The sequence below is a fragment of the Zalophus californianus genome, chromosome 9, assembly GCF_009762305.2.
Source record: "Zalophus californianus isolate mZalCal1 chromosome 9, mZalCal1.pri.v2, whole genome shotgun sequence".
Classification (NCBI taxonomy): Eukaryota; Metazoa; Chordata; class Mammalia; order Carnivora; family Otariidae; genus Zalophus; species Zalophus californianus.
Window position 1 is genome coordinate 64,198,793 of NC_045603.1, and position 22,651 is coordinate 64,221,443.

The window sequence follows — 22,651 nt, forward strand, 5'->3', positions numbered from 1 at the left end:
GCGCGATCCCAGGACCCTGAGATCGTGACCTGAGCCGAAGGCAGACGCTTAACAGACTAAGCCACCTAGGTACCCCAAAAAAGTCAGTGTCATCTTTTTAAAAGGTGGGCATATTAATTTCCTAGGGATGTCATAAGAAATGACCACAAACTTGGTGGCTTAAAACAACAGAAATTCATTCTCACAGTTTTGGAGGCCGGAAGTCCAAAATCAAGATGTTGCCAGGCCTGTACCTCCAAAGGCTCTAGGGGAGAATCCTTGGTTGCCTCTTCCAGCTTCTGGTAGCTCCTGGTGCTCCTTGGCTTGTGGCCGCATCTCTAATCTCTGCCTCTGTCTTCACATGACCTTCTCCTCTGTGTTTGTGTCTTCTCTTTTCCTTCTTATAAAGACACTTGTCATTGGATTTGGGGACCCAGTTAATCTAGGATGATATCAAGATCCTTAACTACATTTTGCAAAGACCCTTCTTCCAAATAAAGTCACGTTCACAGGTTCCCGGATGCTGACATATCTTTTTAATGGGCCACTCCTCAACCCACTACAGTGGGAGATTGTTCTAGACGAAAAAAGAGACCAAGATATACAACAACTAAATGCAATGTATAAACCTAGATTGGGTCCCAGATTTGAAGGGGGGAAAAGCGCTACTGTAGTAATTTGTGTATTGTAGGCTGTGGAATGATTATTCTGTTTTTAGGTGTGAAGGTGGGAATATGATCGTGTATGGGAATGTTCTTGTTCTTGGCAAGTGCCCACAGGAGCACCTTTAACAGTAAAGTGTCCTGACTTCCCAGGCCTTCTTTCTAGTAGGTCAGTTCCATTGTCTTTGATGCTATTGTGGTGCAAGGCAGAGGCTCTGGCTACTGGGTGAGTGAGACCAAGGAGCAGGTGCCGAGTTAGTCACACCGCTTATCAGAATAGAAACTAGGCCCTCACCTTGGCCTCCACTTGATTCTGCAGGTCTCTTGGAAGGGACTGTGCCTGATGAGAGCTTCTCCCTACTCCCAGGCAGAGGATGTTGTCTCCACAGTCGGAGAGACCCTGGAGCAGAAACTTCCCTCCTCTAAGCCTATGGTCTCCACATGGAGTTGGTCTCGCCAATCAAACATGGGTGCATGGGGTCCCCTGACCTCATTTCCTAGGAGCTCCCCCATGGGCTCAATGCCTTTCAGTCAGTTTACAATTGGTAGGTCATTCATTGGTCAGTAGGTCCCTGCGTGGGGAGGAGGTAGGGCCACCCCATGTGAAAGGATGAAGGTCAAGGCAGGAGTTCTTCCTGGGCCAGCAGATAATGAGCCCTGTAGTCCTGAATAAGCCTGATGCTCTGGTCCGACAGCACGATCAGTGAGAACATTCTGTGCTGAGTTGATTCTAAGGCCCTGAAGGATGGCGGGGATTTGGATGGCTAAACTCTAGGGAACATGAAGAACAACAGCGCCTTAGTGAGGCTAGGGCTGAAGAGTTTTGTGGGAAGGCTGTGGGCATCCTGAGCAGGTGGGACTGGTTTATGGAGGGCAGGAAAGCTAGGCAGAGGGGTTTACATGCAAGATGGCTCATGTTGCAAGGAAAGAGCACCTAACCACAAATCAAGAAACCGGGTCCCAGGCCTGGGCCAGTCACTGGGCCGTGCTGTCCACATGGTTAAAGAAAGGGGTTGGCTTAAATGATCTCTGACATTTTTTCCAAGCAGATAGGTTGTTGAGTAGAGGACTCAAGGAATAAAAGAAACATTTTAAAAAAATCATGGTGGGTCTCAGAGCACACTGCTCCCCAGGAGCTTGAAGCTCTTCCTTCACAGGGTGATGTGCCAAGATCCTCTGGATGAGGAGCAGCAGTCCCCATACAGAGAGGGGAAGAGATGGGAAAAGCAGGGGCAGCCTGTCTTGGGCTGGTACCAGAGCTGGAACATACGTGTGATCTCATCTGCAGCTGAAGGATCCACTTTCAGAGTAGACCACAGTCAGGGAGTCCAAGGAGGGCAGTGATGTCCTCCCTAAACCCCAACTCTCTGTTGATTCAGAGTGCCCGAGAGGAGGTGTGGACTTGGTGCTGGCCCACCTGGCAGACTCCCTTCCTCCAGACAATGTCTATGAGCCCTTTAGTCTGGTCCTGCGGAAGGTGAGAGCAGGAAACTCTGGGGCACCTGGCACTCCTCCCCCACTCTCCTAAAGAAGATGCTGTGGTGGGAGGCGGTACTTACAGTTCCACGGGCTGCGAAGACGCGAGGAGTGGGGGGGCTGGCCAATGGCCTCAGCTAGAGGAGCCCTGGTTGCCCCTTCTCTAAGCAGGCGCAGGCTGGAGCACACGCACGCCCATCGGAGGAGGCAGGACAGCGGTTCCTGCCCGTCAGGCCAGCTGCCAGGAGGCTCCTTTCTGCAATCAGGACACCCTGCCATCCATCTCACCCTACCTCCTGTGGGGAGAGGCCTGGTGACAGCTGAGCAGTCAAGTTCAAGGAGTCCGATACCCTACAAACTGCCCTGCCTGCAGGCCACGCAGACAGTCCTCTGACAGCCGGGCCCAGCCAGGCCTGCGCTTTGGGAGCCTGTGCATCAGCTCCAACTGAGCCAGCCCAGTGCCCCTCTTATATTAGGTAGTATGCTTTTGGCAGGAAGCAATAGAAAACCCAACTCAGAATGTCCTAACAATAAGGGGATTTAAAACCTAATGTGAGACAGGAATCCATCAAAATCCTAGAGGAGAACACAGGCAGCAACCTCTGTGACCTCGGCTGCAGCAATTTCTTGCTAGACACATCTCCAAAGGCAAGGGAAACAAAGGCAAAAATGAACTACTGGAACTTCATCAAGATAAAAAGCTTCTGCACAGCAAAAGAAACAGTCGACAAAACCAAAAGACAACCAACAGAATGGGAGAAGATATTTGCAAATGACGTATCAGGTAAAGGGCTAGTATCCAGAATCTATAAAGAACTTATCAAACTCAACACCCAAAGAACAAAGAATCCAATCAAGAAATGGGCAGAAGACATGAACAGACATTTCTCCAAAGAAGACATCCAAATGGCCAACACACGAAAAACTGCTCAACATCGCTTGGCATCAGGGAAATACCAATCAAAACCGCAATGAGATACCACCCCACACCAGTCAGAATGGCTAAAATTAACAAGTCAGGAAAGGACAGATGTTGGCGAGGATGCAGAGAAAGGGGAACCCTCCTACACTGTTGGTGGGAATGCAAGCTGGTGCAGCCACTCTGGAAAACAGGATGGAGGTTCCTCAAAAAGTGGAAAATAGAGCTACCCTATGACCCAGCAATTGCACTACCGGGTATTTGCCCCAAAGATACAAACATAGTGATCCGAAGGGGCACCTGCACCCCAGTGTTTATAGCAGCAATGTCCACAATAGCCAAACTATGGCAAGAGCCCAGATGTCCATCAACAGATGAATGGATAAAGAAGATGTGGTATGTATATATAATGGAATACTACTCAGCCATCAAAAAAAAAGAAATCTTGCCATTTGAGGGGCACCTGGGTGGCTCAGTCGTTAAGCGTCTGCCTTCAGCTCAGGTCATGATCTCAGCGTCCTGGGATTGAGCCCCACATCGGGCTCCCTGCTCGGCGGGAGGCCTGCTTCTCCCTCTCCCACTCCTCCTGCTTGTGTTCCCTCTCTCGCTGTCTCTCTATCAAATAAATAAATAAAATCTTAAAAAAAAAGAAAAAGAAATCTTGCCATTTGAAACAACATGGATGGAACTAGAGGGCATTATGCTAAATGGAATAAGTCAATCAGAGAAAGACAATTATCCTATTATCTCACTCATATGTGGAATTTAAGAAACAAGACAGAAGATCATAGGGGAAGTGAGGAAAAAATAAAACAAGACGAAATCAGGGGCACCTGGGTGGCTCAGTTGGTTAGGCGACTGCCTTCAGCTCAGGTCATGATCCCAGGGTGCTGGGATTGAGCCCCGCATGGGGCTCTCTGCTCAGCAGGGAGCCTGCTCTCCCTCTCTCACTGTGTTCCCTCTCCCTCTGTGTCTCTCTCTGTCAAATAAATAAAATCTTTAAAACAAAACAAAACAAAACAACATCAGAGAGGGAGATAAACCATAAGAGACTCTTTTTTTTTGATACATTATCTTCTTTTATTCAAATACCAGTCTGATCACACATGGTCCAAGAACACTCAAATAATAAGCCACATATAAACAGATGTTAAAGATTGGTCTTCAAACATTATAGCCAATGAGGCCACGCTTGCCTATGATCTCGCCAGCATAAAACCACATCCACACCTCGGTGGCCACCAAACCATTCAGCAGAGCTTCCTTAACTGTGAGCTGTTTGAAGCTACCAGTTTGAGCACTCTTGACTATTTTTTTCAGGCTCTGAATAGCTGTAGGGATCTCAGCAGGGGTTGGAGGAACCAGCTCAACCTTGGCATAGTGCCAAAATGGGCCAGTCGAGGCTTTGAGTAAGTCACAGCAGCGTTCACCAGCGCCAGGGCCTTCTCCACGAGGTTACGGACAAACTGGGCCCTAGTTCCAAGCTGGAAGGTCCGTCGCCCAGCACCATAAGAGACTCTTAATCATAGGAAACAAACAGGGTTGCTGGAGGGGAGGGGGGGGTGCAGGGATGGGGTAACTGGGTGATGGACATTAAGGAGGGCATATGTTGTAATGAGCACTGGGTATTATATGAGACTGATGAGTCACAGGCCTGTACCTCTGAAACTAGTAATACATTATGTGTTAAGTAATGGAACTTAAATTTTTTAAAAAAGAAAAAAGCAATAAGGGGATTTTTAATCTCACATAATGAGAAAGCAAGAGGCAGAGAAGTTTCAAGGCTGGTTAATTCAGGGGCTCAACATCCCACCAAGAACCCAGGTTCTTTTCCTCTTTCTGCTCTGTCACATCCAGAGTGTTAGCTTTTGTCCTCATGTTTGTCCCCTCATGGTCATAAAATGACTGCAGCACCATCAAGCATCATGTACTCATGCAATAATATCCAAGTATTGCAAGAGACAGAAAATCCTTTCCCTGCATTCCTTTTCAAGAGCAAGGAAATTTCTCTAACAACATCCTCCCCCCAACCCCCAACCAGCAGACGTTACCTCACCTCTCCTTTCCGGAACTGCATCACGTGCTGCTCCCTTAGCCAATCCCTGGCTAGAGAACTGGAATTCCCTTCATCGGCTGGGGCGAAGATTCACCCCGGTGGTGGAGAGGCCCAGCTTGCCCTGATGCCCACGGGTGCCCAACACCTGAACAGAACCAGGCTGTGTTGGCAGGAAAAGCCATCAGCTGGGGTGGCTTTGGGGTAGATGCGTAACAGTGGCGGCCACATGTGACAATCTCTTCAGACGTGGGGCCCATACCGCCTTGAATTAGGCTTGTGCCTCTGTGACCTATCTCTACAGCACGGGGAGGGAGGTGGGAGACAAAAAAGCTAAATATAAACCCTACGGTATCCAGCGCAGTGACTTGCACCAATTAGGTTCTTGGAAAATACTGAATGAGTTAAACTGAAAAATGGAAATGATTGTTATAATAGTATAATGGGATGTGATTACCTTTGCCCAGGGCATTTTAGTGTTAGTTTACTGTCAGGCTAGATATGTCCTGTGAGCCAAATGAGGTATTTGGTAAGAACAGAGTGTGGGGAGGGAGGTGAAGGGTGACAGCAGTGACACTGAATTTACACCCACCTCCTCACCCTCAGTGAATTAGACTAATGCGTGAATCTAGACAAAACTCTTGTGTAATTAGGATAGCTTTACATTTTGTTCTCATTTGAAAGCGAATGAAAAAGAAATCTTCTGGTGGTGAGACAGGTGTTTAAAAGCATTCTGTCTTATGACTCAAGAAGACAAGCCTCTAGCAAGGGTCGCTGCTGCTGTTTCTTTCCTGCTGCAGACTCAGAGGGAACGGTGGAGGAGGGAAAAACTGTTTTCCCAGAACCCGCTCAGGACTGACAAACTCCGACACCAGGCTCTTGAACAAATGGGACAGTGACAGGCTAATGAGAGTCAGCAGAGAGGACTTCCTCCATGGGGGAGAAGCTGGGAACCTTCTCCACCCCAACACGCGGGGGCTCTATTCCCTTCACCTTGCGCTGCCCTGGCATTGGGCTCCAGGAGCGCTCTGCCTGGGCTGTCTCTGCCGGCTTCACCTTGTGGCCTTGGCCGACAAGAGCTGACCATCCTGGCCCCGGCGCTCTGGGCGTGAGCTGTCCCGTCCGCACGGTGGCTGGTGTCTTGTCAGGAGTCCGGGCGGGTGGTAGCAACTCTCTGACCACGAGCTGAGAATGGATTTGCTGAGTTCAGAGAGAGGCCTGGACAAAAAAGCCCCTTCACTTGGAGAAGCTACAGCCTGGACAGTGGGAACCGGCTGGCCTTGCCACTCTGGGTCATCCTGCCGCCACTGGGCTCGGAAATGGGGCTCCTAGAAAGTGATCCGACGAATGCCCCAGGCAAGGGCTCCGGGCAGGGGCTGGCCGCGGGTGGGCTTCAGGCCCAACACATCCCAAGATGTGGCCCTCGTCCTCCCTGGGAGACTACTCGGCAGAGTGGAGTGAGCAAGGGCTTTGGAATCGGAGTTCTGGGGTCAAATTTTGGTTTGACCTCTTGTTCTGTAGCCTTAGGCTAGAGATTGAAGCTCTCTGGGTTTCAACTTCCTCAGCTGTGGAAATAGGTATAACATCACCTCCAAGGGTGTTGTGAAGATCACGAAACACTCCTACCCTGACGGAGCCTCCCCTTCCTCCCACAACCCACTCAGAGTTGCCACACACTTTCCAGAAGTCAGAGGCCTGAGGACGGACTCTCTCCAAGCTCGACCCCACTGGCCACAGAACACAGAACAATAAGTGGGCAGCCTGCACGTGTCCCTCCTGGTCATTCTCCCCTCACCCCAGCTCAAAGCAGCCATGCTTGGGCCCACAAGGCCCTCAGTGGCCAGCAGCCTCCACGGGGCAGAAGCAGATTGCTCCTCTGGTCAGGTCAGTTGAGGGCAGCCTAAGCCCTCTGTCCACACAGCCAGAATCTGGGGCCCCAGCCAATCTCGAAGCCTGCACTCCGAGCCTTTCTCCATTTATCCCCATCAAACCTCAGCAGCATCAGCCGTGGCAGCCGTTCTGAGTCCAGACTTTCCATTTGTGCTCAAGGGCAGATCAGATGGTTGTCAGCCACAGAGCAGTGACCTAGACCTTGGGGTACATTTGTTCTTGCTGCAGGCTAACTCTATTCACTCTCTCACCAACACAGGAGGGGAGAAAAAAAAAATCATTGCAAGGACAGATCCCTCCTCAACCACTGGCACTTTGCTCTTCCAATTCCCCAGGCTCTGTTCCACTGGAATATTTTTTCTCAACTAAATTCTTCTCTCTCTTTCACCCCCACACCATTGTGGCTGCTTAAAGGTTTCCAACCTTTTTCACGTCTTGGCACATGTAGAAAATAATTTATCTGTAAAGGCTTACTGAGGTCATTGGAGGGGTCGTTCCTGGTTAGGGCTGACTGGCCCAGGGGCTCCAGGCTATCTTCAGGTTTCACCAGGCTGTTTTGAAGACTGAGCGATTATACTTGGCAACCCCTAAACCCCATTCTCAGGGCCCTGTGCTTGGGAAATGCTGGCTTAGCGAATGGACCTCTCAGGTACCACGGGGTGTCACACTTGGCTGAAGCTGGATGATGTATCCACTCCTTCTCACATGTGAGTGCCCAGTGTCTTCCAGAGCTCAAACCGTGGCAATTGGCAGATCTCCTAAATTGGGAAAACCTCCAGGTGCCCCTCTGGTGGCTGGACTGCCTGGCCTTTTGGAGGTTCATTTTCATCCCTGACCCCGCATGGTCTGGCTGCCAGAGGAATCTGGCCCATCCGATAACCAGCAATAGCTGTCTCTGTGCTCAAGGATGGGGCTGGGCTGGACCTTGCTGCCTTGAAGGGCGTTTAAGACCACGGCCGCTCTCAGAAGAAAGCTGTTTGGAGCCTCCCGGGGCACTAAGTTGAAGCACCTTGGGCAGGAGGCAGTACTGTGCTCCCAGAAGGAATGTGCATGTTTTTTAGATGCTTTCCTCAGAGTCGGGTGAAAACACCAGTGGGAAAAGGAAGAAGGGACCGGAGCCCCCGTGGAATACAGTCAGTCACGGAGCCAAGGCGAACACACCTGCAGCTCTGTAGCAGTCCCCCATCTCCTGCCACTTGTGTGACGTACCCACTCGGGCCAGCACCCAAGCACCCAAACTAGCTCCTCCCTTCTGCCTGAGGCCCAGCCCTTCCCACTGCTCGGTTCCACCTTATCGGCCACACTACTGGTCCCCGAGTACCCATCACCACGCCGGCCAGCCACTCACGACATTCATGCCTTCCTTCCCTCACCCTCATTTCATCAGGAACCACCCTGCTTCTAACATGTACTTGGAAGAAGGTCCGAATTGGGGATCTTCCCTCTCCAAGCTTTCCTACACACACACCCATCATTCCATTTTCCTTCTTTTCCTACTGCAGCTATTCCCCAGGACATAAATTGGGTCGAGTACCAATACTGTTAACAACTTGTAACTACTGCAATTCTGTCTCAGCCAGCTCCTCTTTCTCCAAGCAGTAACTTCAAGTGCAATCTTATTTGTCATTGTAGGTTTTGGCTAAGTGTGGAATAAATCAGCACAATTCCAAGCCCTTCCCACGTGACTGTAAGACATTATTAAGTCCGGATGGCAGTAGTTTCGGTAGCCTGAGTCTTGGCCCACCATCTTGAATGGCCCCACCATCTACCAGCTAGGTCACCTAGCCCCTTGCTACTTCACATGTAGTCCCAGCACACCAAGAGGAGCTGGAAACTTGTTAAAAATGCAGTGTCCAAAGCTCCCCTTCAGATGTGGGTCTACATCTTACTATCTACATGTGATTCACATCTACACTAAAGTTTGAGAGACACTGGCCCCATCTGAGCCTGTCGCCTTGCTTACAATAGGATTCTGTCACCGCTCATCAATCCAGGTCTGCAGTGAACAAACCACTTAGCACAGTGCATGGCACACTGAAGCCACCTGCCGTGTCGATCAAATGATTGGGCAGATCCTCTGCCAGCCTCCTCCCTCCCCAACTGGCCTTAAATAAGTGGGGCTAGTATTTATTGTGATACAGAAGCCAGCATGACATTTAAAACAGAAACATCACTTTTATTGACAAGTTAGGGCCACAGCAGACAGCTTCCAGAACAGAAATAGGACAGTCCCAAGACAACGGAGTGTAAAATCGCAGCGGACAGCTTAGTACTCTTCACCCTCACCCTCTCCCTCCGCACTGTCCGCTCCAACCTCCTCATAATCCTTCTCCAGGGCAGCCATGTCCTCACGGGCCTCAGAAAACTCTCCTTCCTCCATGCCCTCCCCCACATACCAGTGAACAAAGGCACGCTTGGCATACATCAGGTCGAACTTGTGGTCCAGGCGAGCCCAGGCCTCAGCGATGGCTGTGGTGTTGCTCAGCATGCACACGGCCCGCTGCACCTTGGCCAGGTCTCCACCGGGCACCACAGTGGGAGGCTGGTAATTAATGCCCACTTTGAAGCCAGTGGGGCACCAGTCCACAAACTGGATGCTGCGCTTGGTCTTGATGGTGGCAATGGCAGCATTGACATCTTTGGGAACCACGTCGCCACGGTACAACAGGCAGCAGGCCATGTATTTACCGTGCCGAGGGTCACATTTCACCATCTGGTTGGCCGGCTCAAAGCATGCGTTGGTGATCTCTGCTACAGAAAGCTGTTCGTGGTAGGCTTTCTCAGCAGAGATGACGGGGGCGTAGGTGGCCAGAGGGAAGTGGATGCGGGGATAGGGCACCAGGTTGGTCTGGAATTCTGTCAGATCGACATTCAGGGCTCCATCAAATCGGAGGGAGGCAGTGATGGAGGACACAATCTGGCTAATAAGGCGGTTAAGGTTAGTGTAGGTTGGGCGTTCAATATCGAGGTTTCTACGACAGATGTCATAGATGGCCTCATTGTCTACCATGAAGGCACAATCAGAGTGCTCCAGGGTGGTGTGGGTAGTGAGGATGGAGTTGTAGGGCTCAACTACAGCTGTGGAAACCTGGGGGGCTGGGTAAATGGAGAACTCCAGCTTGGACTTCTTGCCATAATCGACAGAGAGACGTTCCATCAGCAGGGAGGTGAACCCGGAACCAGTTCCCCCTCCAAAGCTGTGGAAAACCAAGAAGCCCTGAAGACCGGTGCACTGGTCAGCCTGCAAAAGAAAAGTTTTAATTTTAGCCTGGGTGAAAGCTGCAATGACGTCTTTGAATCCATAATTACACTGATCGAGATTTTTAAAATTTTTTTTAAGTCTGTATTTATTTAAGTAATTTCTACACTCAATGTGGGGCTCAAACTCACGACCCTGAGATCAAGAGTCGCACGCTCTTCTGACTGAGCCAGCCAGGCGCCCCTGATCGAGATTTTTTTTTTTAATCTTCTGAACAATATTTGCTAAGAGAGCAACTGTAACGAGCTTCTAAGTACTAAAATTCAGAGAAACTTTTCACAATTCCTGGGCGGGGGGGGGGGGGAAATCTGCTAAACGGCTATTTAAAAATGAACTATTTTCATTTCCGCAAACAGAGGAATCATGAGGTCTGGAATGGATGCAAGGCCCAAGTCTGAGTAACTGGAAGGGCAACCTCCGGCGCCCTTGCTGTGACTGCAGGCAAGAGCAACTTCTCACAGTTGGAGAGCTACCAAGGGCAGGCTTGGGACCACCAGCCCCAGACAATAAATGTCTTATAAAGATCTGGCAGCTGCTTTCCGAGCTGGAATATGACAGAACAGCCAAGTTCCAATGCCCTGGTGTTAGCAGTCAGGCTGGGTCCAGATCCGGCTCTACCAGTTCCTTGCTGTGTGGCTTTGACCAAATTGATTTCCCAATCTCAGTTTTCACATTTACGTGGAGAATGGAGAATAGTAACCTACCTCGGGTTGTTGAGAATTGAGTACTTATAATAGTGCCTGACACAGTAAATACTAGTTATCAGAAAGCCTATGGATTCTGCAAAAGGTGACATGCTACTACAGTTCCATGAGACCTATTGTCACTGGGGCTTTCTACCACTTAACTGCGCTAGTCTGGTTAACAAACTGCCATTCTATGAAAGGATGATTTTGACGTTTCAAAGTTTTCTGCTGACAATCCTCACTTCTCAAAAGTGCTGAGATTTGTGGAATTCTCTACCAATCCCTCAGTTTACTTCTCCTGCGGGTCCACACTCTGAATGGAATCAATGTACAGGGCAGACTCATAGTACCAAATAAATCCACTACGCCTCCTACGGACACAGTAATAACACCAAAGACAAATACAGGTGTTCTGGTAGTTAATCAACTTTATTCCAGAACCCTCGATGGGTTTTACTAGGTTTATTTGTTCCTAAAGGCAGGTCCTGATTTCCAAGTCAGTGCTTGTAGCTGAAGCTTGATTTGTAAACACAGGAACCAGAACCCCAATTTTGCTAGGAAGACTATGATCAACATCTGGAAAAGTCTGAAGCTGTGAATGACGCAAGGCCATTCTTTTCAGACTAGACCAGTTGTGGCTAGGCTTAGAATGGGATTTTCCTGACAAGCTACTCTACCCAAGCTTTTATTCTTGATTTTTGGTTAATTACTTACAAGCTGCCCACATGCCTGAGGAGCAAGGAGTCATCTGATTGCCAGACTCTTAATTAAAGTGACCCAAACAAAACACTTGTCAACTTTACCGATGTGAATACTGTCACCTAAGATTCTTCTGCCACAGTGCCACTCCACATGGCCCTGAGCTCTAGTGGAAAAGAAAGTCTGCTTTCTTTGATTAGATTTCAATACTTTCCAATTTTTAATGACTGACACTAGTTTCTGTAATAAGGGAGCTCCCTTGATTCCACTTTCAATGTTGTTGAGGTTTCCAGTGTCCGCCATTTCTCGTTAGTGTTATACTGGCTTCTTGTGCTCTAAACTTTCTGTATTAAGGCACCAAACGTAATGTAATCTTTTTTTAGGAGTTTGATCAATCAGTACATGTCACAATCTGTGACCTACTCACTCAATGTGACTAAGATGACCTAAAAAGGGGCATCTGACCTTGAAGCAGGGAAGCTAATTAATATGAACAAGGATGTTTAATGGTCTTAAATATCAATAAAAATGTTAAAAGGCTCCCTGCTTCTCACCTTGACTTTAGGTAAGTTGCCATAACTGCCTTGAGCAATTGCCCAAGTCTGCCTTACAAGACACAAAAATGGGCAATGGAGCACTTAACCCTGACCCAATAGCTGTTGCATAACCCAGGACCATCCAGTTTAAAATCCGGTTACTTAGTGAGCACGCAACAGCTCATTTCAGTGTGTGGAGAAGGATTCTTACAGTTTGGTCTCAAAGCTGTAAGAGAAAACTCTCAGCTTTTGTTTACCAGCTTCCGAATGCGGTCCAAGACAAGGTCAATGATCTCCTTGCCGATGGTGTAGTGCCCTCGGGCGTAGTTGTTGGCAGCGTCCTCCTTGCCCGTGATGAGCTGCTCAGGGTGGAAGAGCTGCCGGTAGGTGCCGGTGCGAACTTCATCTGCAAAAGGCAAACAGAGCAGCCACCCCTCACTCACCCCCTGCACAAGCCCGCTCAACCCCAGGGTGTCCACGGAGCCTCAAGACCGACCTCCTGTCCCAGACACCCCCGCCCCCCGGCCGCCACTGTCTGACCCCGGGAGCTCACTGGGGTCACCGAGGCCAACTCACCAATGACCGTGGGTTCCAGGTCTACAAACACGGCCCTGGGCACATGCTTGCCGGCGCCCGTCTCACTGAAGAAGGTGTTGAAGGAGTCATCTCCTCCCCCGATGGTCTTGTCACTTGGCATCTGGCCATTGGGCTGGATGCCGTGTTCCAGGCAATAGAGCTCCCAGCAGGCATTGCCAATCTGGACACCAGCCTGGCCCACGTGGATGGAGATGCACTCACGCTGTGGGAAGAAGAAAGGAAAATGTTAGGACACATCAGATGGGACATTTAGGAATGATTCACACCGAAATGACTAATTAACCTTCAGGATAGATAATCACCTTTCTGGAAGTCACTCCTGCCCAAGGTTTATTTCACAAGCCTTTGCTGACTAATTCGGAGAAAATGCTTTGCAAAACCAAAGATATGTTAATGAACTACTAGGCAAGACCAGAGATCAGACCCTTGCTTTGTAGTCACATTAGATATTCAAGGTCAGGTTCCTACCATTTTAGAAAGATAAAAGCTGTTCTACAGCAATACATTTCCTCCAGCTCCTGGGAAACAGGCCTGCTGATTCCTTAAAGGCATGTAAAATTCCCCTTTGCAGCTCTGATTCATTCTGTGTGACTGTGTAACTGTTGAACTCATTCTGGTCCGTCTTTAATCCTATTCTTTACAAGACAAGAGCTTCTCCCTCAACCAGCTTAAACCAGCAAACTACAGCCATATGACTCATGGAGAAAATGCCAGATAAGCAGCAGTTAGCTGTATTTTAAAAACTGTGGTCAGAGGCAGCTTTTTAACCCTGTGGAAGAACTTAATCGTAAGGAAGAACATTTTTCCTTCACTATCAACACATCTTGAGTAGGGAGGGTTGGCGATACATGGAAATAGAAGCCAGAAGTGTCAACAAGACTTGACTAATAGCTTAAGAAATTAGTTGTTTCCTACCAAAACATATACACACATATATCTCTGGCACTGTGGGGAAAAGTCTATGGTATCAAGAATTTAATGATATTGGGAAAATGTTTTCCTTTATTTGATGAACAAGATCATTTATAAGTTTCCAAACTCATTCCTGCCTAGTAAAATAAGGCCATGAACATGGAATCTATGCCTCCAGATTTAAGAGGAAAACAAAAAATGGGGGTTTATTGTATTTCACTATAGAGTCAGATTAGCTACTTTGCAGACTGGTAGAGGACTTTCAAAATATTGGCACCAAATATCTACCTCCCTTTACATTTTCCCCAAATAAGAGGGTTTCAAGTTTTTAAAAGCTGCTAACAGGAAACTAGTTAGAGAAAACTCAACACCACTAAGATCTCAAAGGGCCTAGTTTCATAACCTGAGATAATAAAAACCCCAATCACCCACAACCTTTGACTTATGGCCCCTTCCTTCCCACCTACACTCCTCATAAAACACCCATGGTCTCCTGACCACATCACCAGGCTCATTACTACCTGTGTCTACCCGCCCAGCTCTAGGGCTGTGGGAGAAAGGGGAGTTGGTTGTTCTAATGAACCTATGACTATTTACCATTGCATCATGTTTACCTTTTAACTGGACTTCGGAAATTCTACAGCCCAGGAAAGCTGGAGAGAGATAGGTCCATGACAGCTCCAGGCCCGAGGAGATCAGGTATTTGAGAAAAGCCTTTCATTCTAATGAAGTGTTTCTTCTATTGACTTTTAAGCCCAAAACAACTTTCACTGTGCAATAGTCTTAATTGCTTTCTCATTTAGACCATGGCCACTGCTTTCCCTCCACTCTCCCCTGGCCACTCTGGAGATGAAGTGAGACACAGGTGATGGACTCAGTCTAGCTTTCACTGGACAAGCAGCCACTGTCTCTTGTAAAACACTATTAATCTACCCAGTGTTTGCCTAAATCCGTCTGCGGCTGGTGCTCTCCCGCCCTTCTTTAAAAAGCCCCATTATTTTCTGAATCACACTTTTACCAGTATCTTCCCACCTCCCTTGCTGAAAAGCGCTCAATTGGTTACAGCCAGACTTAGCTTTCACAAGTGTGGTAGTCTCTGAAAAGGGTGGCTGGTCTGTTCACAGTATCCCTTTTTCTTTAAAGATACCATTTTGAAACATTTGATACACAAATACTTGCTTAAAAACATGATTTATAGACCTTCTCTAAGAAACACATTGTTAGTACTTGTTTACTCAGCGGTTTTATAAGAAAATATCTTTTTATGGACAAGTTTTTTTAAAAACCTGGCCTAAGTACAAAGCTTCAGCTATAAACATCCCATTACATTAACATTAGAACTGCCAAATTAGACAAGGTGACGGTTAATAATTCCTTTAAAAGGAGCAGCCTGCCTACATCCTTCAGGTGGACTGAGGCAATTGGAAGCTCTCCCCAGGGACGAGCCACAGGTGACTCAGCAGGGAGTCACCCGGCCCGGGAGAGGGGGCGCCAGGGAGTGGACGCACCTTCGGGGCCGGAGTGCGTAAGGCACCGGGAAGGTGAGTTCATTTAGGGAAATGGAGGGGAGGGATTTTTAGTTTTCACAAGTCCTTGAGGGCCAATGTGAAGGCTCCCTGGTCTGCTTTCGGCTGTGGCGGGCCGTCTCACTAGGATCTGGAGGGCTTTCCACTTCCACCAAAGGCAGCGTCCTGGCCGCGTTTCCGAGCCTGAAGAGAAGTCTGCCGATGAACTCGGCTTTCCCAGCCTGGCCATCAGAAGCCAGTTTACTTGGAGGCGTCCGGGACACGGCCCACGTGCGCCCGCGTTCCACCGCCCCTTCGGGCTGTTCTCACCCCCACGCCACGTCCCGGGGACCCCCCCCCACTCACCATGACTGCGACTTATAGGGTTCCTCGGAGCGGGAAGAGGCGAGGGGACGACGACAAGTTTCTCCCGCTGACAGACTACCAAGGAGTCCGGGGGAGAAGAAGCAAAACCGCCCCCGAGGGACCCTATATACCCCTTCCCCGGCCACGTGGCCAGGGGGCGGGCCCCTGACCCCGCCCCGGCCGCTGCGGCTCCGCCTCCGAGCCCGCGGCCGCGGGCGGGACGCCGGGTCGCACCCGCCGGTGGAGAGAGGATGGCCGCGCGGTGCTGATTGGTGGGTTCAAAAAGTTCAAACGAAACTCTACGGAAGGAGCCCGATCTAGGAAGGGAGGAGACATCCCCGGGCCAGGGAAGGGAGGGTGGGGCGGGGAGAGGATGGAGACGCGTGGGGAAGAAAGAGGAAAGCGAAGCATCTGCCGGGTTCCTGGTGGGTTCCGGGGGTGGGGGGGGCGTCAGGTGGGCAAAGCCGCAGGAAGATAGGGGCAGGTGTAGGGAGCCCAGCCCCTCCCGCAGCGCGCCCCGCCCCGGGGTCTCCGGACCCTCGAGCGGCGGCCAGCGACACAGCCAGTCCCCGCCGCACACCTCCCGGTGGGGCCGGGCCTGCCAGCTGCCCGCCCGTCTGCGAGGCCATCCCCTTCCGCCTTGCAAAGCCCTGGCGGCGGCTCCTCTTGCGGCTGGGGGATTCCGGAGCGAGAAGGCCTTGCTCCGGGTTCCAGCTCTTAATTACCACCGGCTGGCCTGAAGCCCGTATTCTCTTCTTTACTCGTTTTCCTACCTTCTGAAAAATGAACCTTGTGTCTCTAACAACAGTCTCCTTCCAGTTGGTGCAAAAGCAGTTTTATCGGTTCGTTACAATAGCTTCCACTTTTGATTGCTTACTATTCCGAGTAGTTGGTTTTTCACACTGTATCAATCACATTTCATCCTTAGGACAAACCCTGTGAGTTATCCCCATTTTACAGTTGAGGAAACGAGGGCTCAGCAGAATTAAACTAGTTTAAGGTCACACAGCTGGAGTAATGGAGCTGCCCATAAGCCCTCATTATCTTGTACAGCCTCGGGGTCAATATACCGCGCTGACCGACTCTGCAAAGGTTTCTCAGAAACAGCCTTTATTTCAGTTTTCTTTCTTTGCAATCTCATCGTGTTACTTAGCTCTTCACCCTCTGGGCGCTACAGTTTATGGAAATATTCAGAGAACAAAAGTGACTGTTACACAGAATAGAAGTTATAGGGCTTTTTCCTGAAGTAGAAAAAGGCAAAATGAAAGGAAAAATGGGTTTTGGGTACAGAATAGGCAGAACTCAAAATACACCCCAACTCATACACACAAAGTGAATGCTGTGGAAATATGCACAGAGACTCCTTTTCAAATGACAGGACCACAGTTCCGCCATCAAATGTTTATCGATCACCTATTGTGTGGTAGGATATTCTGAAAGTTGGAATAACTAGCATCGTAGTCTGTTCCTAAATATTTTAGTCTTAATTAGTAAAGCATTTCAACTTTTTAATTCATTCCACCAATATATTTAGCACAGTTTGATTTCTTGGGAATATGCATGTGAACAAAAATTGACAGATCTCTGCCTCATAGAGCCCATGTTCTAGGAGGGATAAGAAAGAGAAACATGAACACAGTAAATAAGTAAATCGTAAAATTCATTAGAAGGTGATGAGTGCATAGGATGGCTAGAGGAAAATACTGAGCAAAGTGGAATGAGAGTGCTAAGAGGGTGGAGTGGGGGGAGGGATCGCAATACCAACAAGATGGTGGGGTTAGCCTTAATGATACCTGAGATTTGAACAGAGACTTGAAGGTCATGAGAGGTTAGCCGAGTGGCTAAAAGTAAGCAGCTGGAACACAGGACCCCTCTACCTCCCCCCGCCCCCCCCCAGACAAGCAAGAGTGAGCCCTTAGTGTTCCTGAAAGGAAGAGCAGGGAGGCCAGCTTGGCTGGAAAAGATGAATAGTAGAGGAGGAGGCTGGAGAAGAAACAGGAGCCACATCTTATGGCTTCTTGTAAGCCACTGCAAGTCCTGTGACTTCTACTCTGACATGGGGAGCTAATGTAGGGTTGAAAACATAGAAGCAACATGACCTAATTGCCTTTTCTTAAAAGATCACTTTGGTTCTTTGGTTGTTGTGTTGAGAATAGATTATAATAAGGCACAGGTAGAAGGAGGAAGACATCTTAAGATGATAACTCATTGCCATAATCCTTTTGAGAGACGATGAAGACTCTGACCAGAGTGGTAGCAGAGGAATTAGTGAAAAGTGGTTAGAGTTGACTACCTTCTATCGATAGGGCCAAACGCTCACATGTGATGGAAAGAGAAGCCAAGGATTACTCTAGTTTTTAGCCCGAATTAGTGAGAGATGGATTTGCCATCAACAGAGGCAAAAGGCTGAGAATGGGGCAGGCCTGGAGGGTGTTGGTATCAAGGGTTGTTTTGGTGCTGTTAAGTCGAGATGTTGATGTCCATGTGGAGGTAGAGATGCCCAAGACACAGCTGGATATGAGAGTCTGGATCTCCAAGAAGAGAGATCTGGGTAGAGCTAGACATCTAAATGCCATCCTCAAGTCATGACATTGGGTGAGATGTGACTGGAGTTAAGTGTAGAAACACAAGAGAAGAGGACCAAGTACTAAGCTCTGGGAAAAGAGGAAGAGCCAGTGAAGGACACTGAAAAGGAGCAGCCAGTAAGTTAGGAAACCCAAGAGTGTGAGGTCCTGGAAACAAGGAAAAAGGGAGGACTAGCAGGGTCAAATGCCACTGATAGGTCAAGAAAGCAGAGAACTCAAAAATGACCATTAGATTTAGCCACATGGAGGTCATTAGTAACCCTAATGAGAATAGTTCAGTGTGGCAATTTAAAAATAATAGGCATTTGGGGATGCCTGGGTGGCTCAGTCAGTTAAGTGTCTGCCTTTGGCTCAGGTCATAATCCCAGGGTCCTGGGATCTAGCCGTGCTTCTACCTCTGTCTGCCGCTCTCACTGCTTGTGCTCTCTTTCTCTGTCTCTGACAAATAAATAAATAAAATCTTTTAAAAAATTAAAAATAATAGGCATTTTATTTTTAGATTATGTTTCTCATATAATTCATTAACAAAATACCTTTATTTTTCTTCTCATTCTCTATCATATTCAACTAGATAGCCCCTGAGGAACTTCAGTATGTTTAAGGGCTTTGCAGTCCTGATTACCTTGATTTAGATTCTGGTTTTTGTTTTCTAGCTGCGGGTCCTTAAGCAAATTTTGTAATCTCTCTAAATCTCCTCCCTTATAAAATGGGGATAATATATAACTTATAGGTGGGATACACTGTTGTGAGGACTTAAATGAGATTAAAAAAATACATAGATATACACACAGCAAACATTAAAATCTGTAGTGTTACTGTTGAAGGTGATGGTGGCAGAGAACAAAATTAGAGATGAAGATGCATTTTGCATTTTAAAATCATTTTAAGGGGCGCCTGAGTGGCTCAGTTAGTTGGGCGCCTGCCTTCAGCTTGGGTCATGATCCCAGGGTCCTGGGATCAAGCCCCACTTTGGGCTCCTTGCTCAGCAGAGAGTCTGCTTCTCCCTTTCCCTCTGTCCCTGCTCATGCTCTCACGCTCGCTCTCTCAAATAAATAAAATCTAAAAAAATAAACTTCTGTTTAAAAAAATAAATAAAATAATTTTAAGCATTGGGAGCTGTATTTAAGTTTGTTGCCCCCTTCTGGGTTGTTTTGGAGGGGAAAAAAAAAATCTCTTTCCTGAGTGGACAGTTAAAAATGTAACCTTTATGGAAACAGGTCTTTATGGGTCTAAAAAATTACTGAGTGAGACGAGGCAGAAGCCAGTTTTACTTTCTAGTTGAAATTTTCTAGGATTCACCACAAACATGTGGAGTTATTAACAGAGAGCCGCTGCTCAGCCATTTTTGGCGACAGAACTTTGGAGGGGCATTTCTCCTTGTTGGGCCCCAGATTCGCATGTGCATTTGAGGGGATTGGACAGTTTCATCTCTAAGGCCTCTTTCAGCCCTGACATTCTGAGATACTGTGACTTGAGCCCTCTGCTGTACATATGAGCATACCATAATATGTACATATGTACATACCATAATAATGGTATGGATACACTGGGCTTTATAGCAATTTACAAGAAGATATTTTCTACTGCAATAGTGCCTTGAAGTTTTCAAAGATAAGTTGTTAACAAAGGTATTTATTATAGAACCGTGGGAAATAAGGTCCTGAGATTAAAATAACTTACCCTAAACCATAAGAGGTAGAACTCAGAATAAATGCCTAAAATGACAGTTGCCTCTTTTATTTCTAGGCCCTCCGTTAGCCTGTTACTGGCACTAGTTCACAAGGAAAGGAAGCCCTAGAAAAGTCACTTATTGAATTTATTGTTTTAAGACAAGTTTACTACTACTAATATAGCAAGAAAAAGGAGAATTTGTCCTACTTTTAAGACCTCCAAAGGACAGCTGGGACTCCTTGCAGTTAAGTTCAATCACCTTCTCTACAAGCATGTTTTTTTTTTTAAGATTTTATTTATTTATTTGAGAGAGAGAGAGCATGCAGGAGCAGGGGGAGAAGGAGACTCCCCACTGAGCAAGGACTGGACGTGGGACTGGATCCCAGGACCCTGGGATCAATGACCTGAGCTGAAGGCAGATGCTTAACCGACTGAGCCACCCAGGAGCCCCTACAAGCATATTTTAAATCTCTGTATTCTGAGGCGGTTTGTTTTTTTCTTTTTTTCACCCCCTTGTAAATACAGAAGAGCAGATTTATCTTCTAGGTAATACGTTGTTTTCTTTTATGGGGAAAATAATTCTTAGATTTTTTAGCTTTCACTTTTCTTTATCCTGAAAATATCTGCAACATTTATAACTTTCTTACACATTCTTTCAACGTCCCCTGTGGCCAGAGCAGTGTTTTGGACTTCTTCCCCTTCATGGGGGCTCTTTACACCTGTTCCATTCCGGGAGACTACCAGAGAACACTGGCTTTCATTTCGGAAATTTCACATTTTATTTCCACAGACATGTCATTTGGCTTGCTCTAATCTGCTTTATATTCCGTGAACATACAGCACCTCAGACTTGTTTCCTCCCAGTGACTAACTGAAACAACTGACTTCCCCAATATTTCCACTCTGTGGACAGTCAAGCCTTCTTACCTCGAGCTCTTTCTCATCTTTCCCATAACGAGGAACCATTCTCTCTGTTCCCTGCCCTGCCCCCACCCCTTCAGGACAGACAGGTTAAGTTCTCTTGCAGAAGATTAAAAGGAGCTACTGTACTCAAATTCTTCAATTATTTACATTATTATTCTAGTAAGTGGACCATAACCTGGAGTCTGGAAACCTTCCCTATTTATAGCAATGTTTATTTAATAATTTTATTTATTCATGTACCTAAAGAGCACCCAGGCAGCCCAAAGTGAAAGGCCCCTGAGAGTTTTCTTTCCTTGTGATTATAAGTTCTTGCCAGCCGCTGAGAGAGTAAGGGATTTACTCGGAGACTATGAATCTCAGGATAATCTTTCCCTTTTCCTTCTTCTGGTATCTCTCTACCTGCCCCCTCCCCCTCCTCCCAGGACACAGAGCCAACCATTTTTAGGAGCACGAATTATTTGTTTTTTCCTACATAATTGGTACAGTAGTACTGCATCCCAGGGAATATCAGTGACTCGATTATACACAGTTGGGAAACTTAAAGGTGAATCAGTCTCATGTTTTTTAGGTAGTTAGTTTAACTTGGCTGAAAGCATTCGGCCTTTCAAGTCAGTGGGCTTCTCCCTAATTTGAACCCCTTATGCTTTTGTACTAGTCCCCCTACTCATTGGTCTGCCAGAGCCAATCGTTAGAGTTTCAGGATTTTTGTGAACCGGTTGGACATCATGTGGGGAGCTTGAAATCAGCAGTGGTGGCTATATTTACACCATGGAAATAAATCACTGAACACCACAAATTAGGCTCTCACCCCACTCCCGGCTGGTTGTTAAATAGGTACACACACCAATTGGACTGCCCCTATTTCCACACTAGTCCAAATCAGGCCATTTCTCTTAGCTCTTTTACTCCAGGCATAACAAGGTCTACCTATCCTCCTACCCCCAGCCCCCAATCTCAGAGCTTGGTTCATTCTCTGGCTTCAGGCTGAATCCTCTCCCCACAGCCAACCAAAGCCCAAAAGCCCAGCCTGGCTTCTCCTCCCAATTTGGCCTTTCCGGACTATGAAAGGGTTACCTCCAGCCCTCCGATCCCAATCAACTCATTCTTTCCCAATCCTTTTATTTCTTGGGTTATAAAAGTCCCCAACTCCTTTACTGCCCTCCCCAGCATCTCCACCAACTAGTACCAGGGTTACCATCTGCGCTTTCATCTTCAGACCAAGGAGTTTACATGCTTTAACTTTTTATTCTTCACAACAATCCTATGAGGTAGGGACGCTTGTTACTCCATTTTACAGAAGAGGAAACTGAGGCTCATGGGATTAAATAACTTATCTAAAGTCACACACTGGCCCACGCTGTCTTCAGTCTGGCATTCCTCTCTGGGATCCTCACACCTTTCCTCAGGAGGTCAGTTTTAGGACTCTCATTTCTGAACCACTGTTTTCTCTCCAAAAACATTAATATAGAACCACTTTTATATCTACAACTTCAATTACATGTTTATTTCCCCAAATCATCCAAACCTGGAATGATCCCCAAACCTTTCAATTACAAGACACAGTGAAGCCTGGTACAGAGTTCTAAAATTACGTGGGCCTGTACTCACCGGCCTTTACTTGTACAGCACTTGGCTATTTTGACCCTCTAGTCCATGTACTTTCTCCTCACCCTCCAGCATACTTTGTTCCAATAGAGTCAGGAATATAAGCTATTTAGAAACCCCAAAAGGTCTTTGCTTCTTTCTGATAATCAAGAGTTCCTCATTTTAGATTACATACTTCTTTGTTTTGGTAAGTTGTGGTCCCTGCTGACCTTGTAAATGGATTATGTGGAACAGCCTGTAACTACAAAAATCAACTTGCTTACCCTGTTCCTTCAGCAGCTCGGTTTATTTGTACCAAACCCAAGGGACAGAGCCTGCTTCATGTTA

At 47.5% G+C, this 22,651-nt stretch overlaps 1 protein-coding gene and 1 pseudogene across 1 annotated transcript; both read right to left on the reverse strand.

Moving 5' to 3' along the window:
- Positions 1-4,100: 4,100 nt before the first annotated feature.
- Positions 4,101-5,113, reverse strand: LOC113922332 (annotated as a pseudogene).
- A 4,016-nt stretch (positions 5,114-9,129) lies between these two features.
- On the reverse strand, positions 9,130-15,687 carry LOC113922331 (tubulin alpha-1C chain). The gene is made up of 4 exons (XM_035729162.1): positions 15,540-15,687; positions 12,736-12,958; positions 12,417-12,565; positions 9,130-10,220 (listed from the first exon to the last, which is right to left on the reverse strand). Exons 1-4 carry the CDS (start codon positions 15,540-15,542, stop codon positions 9,246-9,248), a joined length of 1,350 nt encoding a protein of 449 aa, XP_035585055.1. The 5' UTR covers positions 15,543-15,687; the 3' UTR covers positions 9,130-9,245.
- Positions 15,688-22,651: the final 6,964 nt, after the last annotated feature.

Excerpts from the sequence above, each read along its gene's own strand:
- LOC113922331 (XM_035729162.1), bottom strand. Across the intron at positions 12,566-12,735 it reads CCTGGAACCCACGGTCATTG|ATGAAGTTCGCACCGGCACC; the intron begins GTGAGTTGGCCT and ends TGCCTTTTGCAG. Across the intron at positions 10,221-12,416 it reads TGGACCGCATTCGGAAGCTG|GCTGACCAGTGCACCGGTCT; the intron begins GTAAACAAAAGC and ends TTTCTTTTGCAG.